General features: G+C 44.4%; 1 protein-coding gene across 1 annotated transcript in view; it reads left to right on the top strand.

Annotated features, from left to right (window-relative positions):
* Positions 1-7,828, top strand: part of NUP58 (nucleoporin 58) — a 52,699-nt gene extending 44,871 nt beyond the window's left edge. The window contains exon 15 of the mRNA XM_040979872.1: positions 7,472-7,828. Within this exon, the coding sequence (XP_040835806.1) occupies positions 7,472-7,554 (83 nt within the window). The 3' untranslated portion in view covers positions 7,555-7,828. The remainder of the gene's footprint in view (positions 1-7,471) is intronic.
* The last annotated feature ends 2,163 nt before the right edge of the window (positions 7,829-9,991 follow it).

Here is a 9,991-nt window from a genome sequence, read left to right as displayed (position 1 = left end):
TCCTGGGTTCTTGTGATTCTTGTCGATAAGGAACGCTGCTGTTTTTCCAGTGAGCTAAGTCTGTTGTCTACTGTGTTCAGAATCCTACCTTGACCCTGTTTGATCTTGGACAAATCCTCCATTTCCAAGCGCCAATTCATGTTCTGATTGTTCTACTTCCCATCCAGTTCCCTGCTTGTAGCCTGGGAATGCAGCAGAGGACGGCCCAAAGCCTTGGGATCCTTCACCCACGTGTGGCACACCCAGAGGAAGTTCCTGGCTGCTGGCTTCAGATCAGCTTAACTTCATCATTGCAGGCATGTGGGGAGTGAACCAGTGGATGGAAGATCTGTCTTTTATCTGTAGAGCTGCCTTTCCAGTAAATGTAAATAAACCTTTAAAAAAAATGAACTATATAAAGATGATGTTTCTCAAAGGCTAGATTTCAGATTATAATTGGGCAGAGGGGAGACCCTGCTGCAATTACTGCTCAGGTTTTGAGCATTGTAGTAACTCCAGGTAGGTAGTGAGATTGTTACGGAAAAAAGGAAGAAGCTGAGTAAGGTGCCAGAGTTGTGTAATGACGTCGCTTGCAGACTCCAGTGTCCCGGGTGTTCCAGGAAGCCTTTTTGAAGCTGATTACCAAATGGTTGCAGTGTGGTACTGTTTCCGAACTTAATGCCTTCTCTGCTACTAAAGATTCAAAAGGCTCTGGATGCAAATAGATGACTGTGACCAATGAACATTTTAAAAATTATTCCCTTGAAATTTTGCCCTATTTTAGAAATACAAGGACTTCATTCAAGAATATGTAAAAAATGGCCACAAGGCCGTTTTTAAGTCAGTCTGAAGTCCGGAAGCAGTATCTCCCTCCGGGTGTTCCACACAGGTGCGGGTCCCAAGGATCTGGGCCGTCAGCTGCTTCCCAGGCCAGAGGAAAGGAGCTACATGGGAAGTGGAGCAGCCAGAACTCCAATGAGCCCATGCGACCCTATTGCTTGGAAGTGGAGGATTCGACAGTTGACCTGTCATGCCAGAGGTGGGGGTGGCCCACTATTCTCATCTTAATTGATCAATTATAGGGGCCAGCAAGGTACAGTGTGTGACATTACTGCTTGCAACATGGACATTTCAGATTTTAGTGTCAGTTCAGGCCTTGGCTGCTCCACCATTGTTCTTTCTTTTTTTATGATTTATTTATTTTTTATTGGAAAGTCATGTACAAAGAGGACAGACAGCGGAAGATCTATCTTCTGGTTCACTCACCAAGCAGATACAACAGCCAGAGCTGCCCTGATCAGGAGCCAGGAGCGAGGAGCTTCTTCCGAGTCTCCCATGTGGGTGCAGGGTCGAAAGATTTTCGGCCGTTCTCAACTGCTTTCCCAGGTCACAAGCAGGGAGCTTGTTGGGAAGTTGGGCCAGTGAGATCGGAACTGGCACCCGTATGAGATCCTGGGAGTGCAAGGCAAGGACTTTAGCTGCTAGGCTACCACGCTTAGCCCTTTTTTGTTTTTGCTTTTTTAGATTAATTCTTATTTGAAAGAGTCACAGATAATATGAGAGAGAGAGAGATCTTGTATCTGCAGGTTAGTCCACAAATGGCAACAACTACTGAATCTCGGCCAGTCCTAAGCCAGGAGACGGAAGCTCTGTCTCCCGCGTCGATGTAGGGGCCCAAGGACTTGATTGCCTTCTCAGACATAACAGCAGGGAGGCAGACTGAAAGTGGAGCAGCCAGAACTCAAGCACCGCCCACATGGGATGGCACACACCAAGGCCTCGCCACCAGCAGCACCGTTCGGGCCCCTGCTCCACCTCTATCCAGCTTCTTACTACTATACTCAGGAAGGCAGTGAATCGGCCCAGCTACCACTTATGTTAGATACCAGGTTAGAGTTCCCAGATCCTGGCTCTGGCCAGCAGCCAGCAACCTCCTCTGGGTCTCTCACGCAGGTGCAGGGTCCCAAGGCTTCGGGCCATCCTCGACTGCTTTCCCAGGCCACAAGCAGGGAGCTGGATGGGAAGTGGAGCAGCTAGGAAATGAACTGGTGCCCATATGGGATCCCTGCACTTGCAAGGTGAGGATTTGGCCATGAGTTATCGTACCAGGCCCTCTGGGAAATTTTTGAAGAAACCTCATACAATTAAAAATGGCACAATATAAAGCATAAAATGTGTATTTGAGTGCTTGCTTTGGCAGTACATACATAGTAAAATGTAATAACTGAAAATCATGTTCCTATTTTTTATTTTATGTAAAAGACATTTTATGTATTTTTGCATTCCACTATGTTGTTTCCAAATTGACCTAGTCTTTTAAGAATGTCAGGGGCCTGGCACAATGACTCGTTTGACTGTTTGCCCCCCGTTAAAAACTGGGATCCTGTATGAGTACTAGTTCATGTCCTGGTTGCTCCACTTCCCATCCAGCTCCTTGCTCGTGGCGTGGGAAAGCAGAGGAGATGGCCCAAAGTCTTGACCTTGCACCCATTGAGAGACCTGAAGAAGTTCCTGTTCCTGGCTCTTGGCTTTGGGTTGGCTCAGTTCTGGCTATTGGGCACACCTGGGGAGTGAATCAGCAGATGGGAGATCTTCCTCTCTACCTCTCCTGTTCTCTGTAAAATTTATTCTTTGAAGAAAATTTTAAAAAGGTGGGGGGTGGGGAGGGGACCAGGATCTATCCCCACTTCTGATGTTAAATTGTTAAATATTTTTTTAAAGATTTATTTTATTTTTATTAGAAAGTTAGATGCACAGAGAGGAGGAAAGAGAGAGGAAGATGGTCCATCCGTTGATTCAGTCCCCAAGCAACCTCAGCAGCTGGAACTGGGCCAATCCAAAGCCAGGAACCTCAAGCCTCTTCTGGGTCTCCCATTACATGCAGGGTCCCAAGGCTTTGGGCCTTCCTCGACTACTTTCCCAGACCACAAGCAGGGAGCTGGATGGGAAGTGGGGCGGCAGGGATATGAACCGGTGCCCATATGGGATCAGGGGGCACAGGCAAGGTGAGGACTTTAGCTGCTAGGCTACCACGCTGGGCCCAAATTGTGTAACATTTTAAGTTTCATTTTTCATCCAAGTTATGCAGAGGAGAAGTTTAAAGTGTTAGATATTTCTCTGTGAGTTGCTACAGTTGCCGGCATTGTAGGTTAGCAGGTTAAGTCACTAATTGGGATGCTGACATCCTGCATGAGCTCTAGTTGGAGTCCAGCTGCCTCACTTCTCGTCCAGCTTCCCGCTAATGTGCCTGGGGAAGCAGCGGAGGATGACCCTAAGCCTTGGGAACCTGTGCCTGTGTGGGAAACCTGAAAGACTCCTGGCTTTTGTCTGTTCAGTAGCCATCTGGGTAGTGAACCAGTGGTGGGAAGAGCTCTCTGTTTCTCCCCTCTTCTCTCTGTAACTCTGTTTTCAAATAAGTAAATAATAACAATAATAAAAAGTGGCAGTCTCAGACCTTGTACAATGGCTCAGTCGGCTAACCTTCCACATGCTAGTGCTGTGATCCCATATGAGCATGGCAGTTTGTGTCCCAGCTGCTCCATTCCCATCTAGCTCCCTGCTTGTGGCCTGGGAAAGCAGTCGAGGACGGCCCGAAGCCTTGGGACCCCGCACCTGCATGGGAGACCCAGGAGAAGCTCCTGGCTCCTGGGTTTATATTGTCTTAACTCCAGCTTTTGTGGCCTCTGGGGGAGTGAACCAGCAGATGGAAGATTTTTCTTTGTATCTCCTTCTGTCTGTAAATCTGCCTTTCCAATAAAAAAAAAAAAATCTTCAGAAGTGGCTGTCTCCGTTTCTCAACTACAATGACTTCTCAGCTCTAAGCTGTTAGTCAATTCTATTTGCAGTCCCACCTTCATCTGCAGTTGCAGAAATGTAAATAACTTCTCCCTTAGCCCCACCATAAGCTTAAAATGTAGCTTTCTTGATTTGCTCAGTCAGTTGTGTGTCAATTACTTTGGTTTTCCTTCTTTGTGCTTTGGATGATCCTTGAAAGATTTTAATCCTTTCATGGGTACTTTGTGGAAATTAAATTTCAGTTTTCTTTGTCATTTCTAGAAGTTCTGTTCCTTAAAAGGCGTGCCTTGCCACATTTTTTATGTCTTCTGCTATTTCCTCTTCTTAAAGCACATTCAACGTGTTTACATTTATCATCGATGCTTTTGTTGTTTGGCTTTTTTTGACTGACTGTGTCTCTGTGTGTTTGTGATTTTCACTTGTTGAGCTTACTATTGATGGGAGTTCATCTTTAGGAACTCCCTGAAAATAAAAACAAGCTTCTCCAGAAGTGGTTTGCATTTGCTCTTGGTCCAGGATGGTCCTAGAGAAGCCCCCAAAGTGCTGTCAGCTCAGGGCCACGTGACCATCTTGCCTGTACAAGGGATTTTTTGGAGATACGTAAGTTCAAGTCACAGTGCCTCTAGGAACCAGCCAAAAGGAATGCGTTTTCTTGGTATAATTATCTAGGCAATAAGCAAGCTTTCTTTATGAGACATTATTCATTTGTTATTATTTTTTTGGTTGATGATTGGCAGGAGTTTGACCAATTATGTCCTGTGACAAAATAGCCTATTTTAATAAATAAGGTTTTATTGGAATGCATCTATGCCCATTTGTTTACATGTTTTCTGCTTCTAGATATGGCAGAGTTGAATAATTGCAGCAGAAATTAAGTAAACTGTCACAGGCAGACTAATTGCCTGTTATCCGCTACTCCGCTACAGAAAGTTTGTGGATTCCTAGTTACGATCTTTATATCACTGTTGTGTAAGGGGTTCTTTTGTCTTGCATCACTTAGGATCTAGGTAAAACTGCTTGACTTCTGGAAAGACTCAGAATGCAGTGGCTGAAGCCAGAGAGCTTATTTCTCTTCCGCTTCACCCAGGGAGCAATCTATAACCACTTAGGGAAGCAAGGCCTCGACTCCTAGGAGTGTTGATCTGCTGAGGGGAATGTCCTTGTCTGGGTGAAGGCCGGGTTTGCATTCTGGCTCACAGGAAGAAAGAATAGGTGAGAAAACCTTTCCTTTTTAAAAAAGTCAACCCGGAAGTTGCAAACTTCACTTCAACTCACATCACCCTTGCCCAGAATCAAGTCATGAACTTCAGGTAGGGTTGGGCAGTACCTCTTTGAAACTCATCATGCAAAGCAGTGGAGAATTCACAGGAAGGACATCTAGTAGGCTGGCACAGGAGGCTGGGAGCTTGGCAGATCTCCTAAGTAGCTCTGGGACATCCCAGTCTGAATACCAGCAGACACCAGGCTCAATTCCCTGCCCTTCTCACCCTTTCATTTCCTTTTGAGCTACTTTTCTTGCTAACTCAGATATGCATTTAAAAGTGTTTTTAAAAAAATGAACCATCAGGCCTGGCACAATAACTCAGTGGCTAAGGTCCTCGCCATGACTATGCTGGGATCCCGTATGGGTGCCAGTTCGTGTCCCAGCTACTCCACTTCCCATCCAGCTCCCTGCTTGTGGCCTGGGAAAGCAGTCGAGGACGGCCCAAAGCCTTGGGACCCTGCACCCATGTGGGAGACCCGGAGCATGCTCCTGGCTCCTGGATTTGGATCTGCGCAGGTCTGGCTATTGAGACCACTTGCGGTGTGAACCAGCAAATGGAAGATCTTTCTCTCTGTTTCTCCTTCTTCTGTAAATCTGACTTTCTGATAAATATAAATAAATAAATATTTTAAAAATAGTAAAAAATTTAAAAATCAAACATCCTCTCAAGGTGTTTTGTAGCAGGGCCTCACTCTAATCCAGATGAAGCTTTAAACAGAATGTCGTAGAGTTCCATGATGGAGTGTATTTTTTTGTTGTTTTTATAGATGGATCACTACAAAAACAATGATTCAAGTCATTGTTTATCTCTGCTGAACAAATCATAGACCTCAAACAACGAAAGAATTTTATGAAAGCTACTAATGCGCCTACATTTATTCTCTCTGGTCTCAGGAATTCCTTTGGACCCTGTACACTCTGATTTAGATGCAGTTGGTTTAGAATTAGTGAGTGTATCCTTACATATCCTGTGTCTGCTGATCCTTAGACACACACGTGGCTGATGGCCACTGTGGGCCAGCCAGGGCCCGGGCAGCGCCTCTGCCTCAGGCGAGCAATAGTGAAGTTTGCACTCTCCGACTTGACAGTCTGTAGATGCAACCGGCTTATCGGCAGGTTGAATGTGGCAACTGACACTCGATTTCAGATATTGGGCAACGTTTATGGATGTTTGAAACATATGGTGTATGAGTTGTTTATCGATTTAAGTCTTGTGGAATTGAATTCAGATCATGTAGTTTCAGGGAAAATTTATCATTCATAGTAACTGTTAAGATATAACAATTTACTTTGGATTTTAAAGGTTTAGTGTGGAAAAAAATTGCAAATCCATTGTTTATATTGCTGTCATGTTGCAAATATATTTGGTTAAATAAAATATTATTAAAATTAATTTCACTAGTTTATTTTACTTGTTTTAATGTGGCTAGTATAAAACTTAAATTTTTATATTTGGCTCTCACTGTATGTTGATGGTACTGTCCTTGGTCCTGAAATCGTATATGGCTTTCTATCTGAAATAAATAAATTGCAGATATTTAATTTACTTGTTTACATTTTTTAAAAAAAATTCTTTTATCATTTGTCCAAAACGGCTCTTGCCTGGTATTTCAGATCCCATTGTTTCCACCCTGACGCAGCATCGGAGTTCTTGTTGTTATCTTTCCAGCATGCAATAAGGTCATGTCAGTGCCTGTGCTCAGTGGAGCCCTTTTCCCCAGCTCCTTAGTGCGGTGTTGAAGGCAGCCTACAGTCTGGTTTCTGCTGACATCTTCACACTACAAAGCCAACCAGAACACTACTTTCCTTTATGCCACTTGGTGTTTTTCTCACACTGCAGGATTTTCTCTTTTGTCTGGGGTTTTCAGCACACTTGTCTCATGCTCGGGTTCCCCTGTCGCAGCAGGCACCTCTGCGATCAGCCTGTACTTGAGACCTTATGATACTTGCCATTGCGGCTGGGGTATGATTTGGTAGCCTATGTGTCTCCAATATTAGAGTTTGTAATCCCAGGACAGAAGTTCTGTTTTGTTTTGCTTTTATATTCCTGGTGCTTAGCACCATATTGAACTCTATAAATATTTCTGAATTAGTAATTAACTGCAGTGAGAAAGGAGTTAATTTGGTCCCTCCCCTCCTCACTGCCCCACTGACCTTTCTCCGTATGGACGTTGGAGCTAATTGCTAGGGCTGTGGTTTAAGCTTTACCACTCTGCTGCTCTGTGAGCTTAGGCAAATGGGTTGCTGTCATTGTTCCTCATTGGGAAAGTGGAGATCACAATATCCATGTCTTGGGTTGACTGAGAAAATTAAAACAAGTTAGCATTCTTCAGACATTGAAATATGTGGTTTGTGCAAGCTAAGCATGCACTAATTATAAAACTATTATGATTATCAAACAGTAATACAGCATAAATTATTTTTGTTTTTCAGGGAACAAATCACAGGTTTTAACTGGATTTCGAAAACCTAGTGTTACAGAAACCAATGAAGTAGGAAGAAAAATCCAGTTCTGAGTAGGCATTGACTCAGCAAACATCTGTTTTGCAAGGAACTTCTGATGCTTATTTTGTGAATTTTGTTTATAAAGACTCACAGTGCATTTGGTCAAGATGTCTAGAATTCAGAAGAAAATTTGGCCTTGGTGTTTAGGGATGATCTAATGGTGAATCCTAGGCCAGATTCTGGGAATATTTCAAGGAATCAGGAATAGGCCACTAATTCAAGGTGTGTAAGAAAAGATGCAGAATTTACAACGGAGTAGGAAAAGTTAATAAAAAAAGACTTGATCTAGTATACTGGATTGCATATTTGTTTTAATGCTATAATTTACTTTTTAAAAAAATAGCTTTATTGAGGTCTAATTCACTCATTTGAAGTTTACAATGATTTTAAGGATCTTCATAAAGTTACATGTTACCAGAAAAGGCCAGTGGCTTCTTTCCTCAGCTTAGTATAGAAATAAAAAGCCAGGAATCTGTTGCAGACACAAAAGTTTATCTGCGAAGGGACCAAGTGAGCAGGGAAGGGAGAGGGAGGGGGGAAGAACCTCCAGAGAGAAAGACGGGAGGGAGAGAGACCCCAAAGCTTTGAGGAAGGGTCTTGGGATTTTAAGCCTTCCCTGACTCCTCCATGTTGGATGGGAACTTACAGGTAAGATGTTCCCCAGTGGTGGTCTCTTAATCAATTAGGAAGTGGGTGGGCAGTGCTGGTGCCGCCCACCTGAAGGTGTGGCCAAGATCTCAGCAGGCCTGGGTGTGTTCTTATGTAAACACTCCCATCACAGTTTAGGTTAAAATATTTCTATCTCCCCTGCCCACAACCAAAAGAAATAGTGCACATGAGCAGTCAAGATTCCTGCCTTTCCACAACTACCTTGATTTGCAAGTAACTATTCATCTGCCCTTTTCCTCTATAAATTTTCCCACTCTATATTTCATGTGAACACGATGGCTTCTTTGACCTGGTGTTCTGTGCTCAAGGAGCAAGTAACAGCACTTTTCTCCTGCTATTTATCCATCAATCAACTGATGGACATTTCCCTTATTTGCTTTTTAGGTTATAATGAGTAATGCAACTAGAACAGGTTTTTGTGTATATGTATTATTTCAATTATCTTGGGCTATATAACCAGGAACAGAACCGCTGGCTCAGATGATAACTTTATATTGAACGTTTTGAGGGACTGACAAACTTTCCTAAAGTGACTACTTTGTTTGACAATTTTTTGTTAAAGATTTATTTATCTTTATTGCAAAGTCAGATACACAGAGAGGAGGAGAGACAGAGGGGAAAATCTTCCATCCATTGATTCACTCCCCAAGTGACTGCAATGGCCAGCACTGCGCCGATCCAAAAACAGGAACCAGGAGCCTCCTCCAGGTCTCCCACGCGGGTGTAGGGTCCCAAGGCCATCCTCGACTGCTTTCCCAGGTCACAAATAGGGAGCTGGATGGGAAGTGGAGCTGCCAGGATTAGAACTGGCGCCCATATGGGATCCTGGCATGTGCAAGATGCTGTTTTTAAAAATCAATGCTGGGCCCGGCGCGGTGGCGCAGGTGGTTAAAGGTCCTCGCCTTGCACGCCCGGGATCCCATATGGGCGCCGGTTCTAATCCCGGCAGCCCCGCTTCCCTTCCAGCTCCCTGCCTGTGGCCTGGGAAGGCAGTCGAGGACGGCCCAAAGCTTTTGGAACCTGCACCCGCGTGGGAGACCCAGAAGAGGCTCCTGGCTTCGGATCGGCATAGTATCGGCCCGTTGCGCTCACTTGGGGAGTGAATCATCGTACGGAAGATCTTCCTCTCTGTCTCTCCTCTCTGTATATCTGCCTTTCCAATGAAAAAATAATAAAAATAAATCTTTAAAAAAATAAAAACCAATGCTTATTTATTTACTTGAGAGCCAGAGAAATCAAGACAGAGAGATAGTGAAGATCCTTTTTTCTGGTTTGCCCCTCAAATGTCTGCAATTGGGAGTTTGGATCTCAATGTGATTCTCCCACATGGACTGTGGGGACCATCAGCCGCTGCCTCCCAGGATCAGGGAGTGGGGACAGAGCCAGAACTTAGACCTAGGTACTGGATACCAGATGGGGGCTGCCTGACCTGCATCTTACAACACGAGGCTAAAGGCCCAGCCCTAGGAGAGTGTTGTTCATTTCTTTTCATGGTATGGTCATATGCTCACAGGAAACATCCAATGGAGCAAGAAAGAAAAAGAGGGTGATAGAACAGGGAGAGGGAAAATTGTTGGAGCTGTGCCTTTGGGTGTGGGAAGGATGGTGGGGTCTTTAAAACAGGGCTGTTCTTAAGCAGGAGCAGAGACAGCTGTTCATAGAAGAGAGTGCAGTTGAAAGTGGAAGCTGAGAACCCAGCGCAATGACTCAGTGGCTAAATCCTTGCCTTGCAAACGCCGCGATCCCCTGTGAGTGCCCGGTCGTGTCCCAGCTACTCCA

This window comes from Ochotona curzoniae, unplaced genomic scaffold (genome assembly GCF_017591425.1).
Source record: "Ochotona curzoniae isolate NIBS_2020 unplaced genomic scaffold, NIBS_Ocur_1.0 contig_3332, whole genome shotgun sequence".
Classification (NCBI taxonomy): domain Eukaryota; kingdom Metazoa; phylum Chordata; class Mammalia; order Lagomorpha; family Ochotonidae; genus Ochotona; species Ochotona curzoniae.
This window is presented reverse-complemented; position numbering and strand designations above follow the sequence as displayed.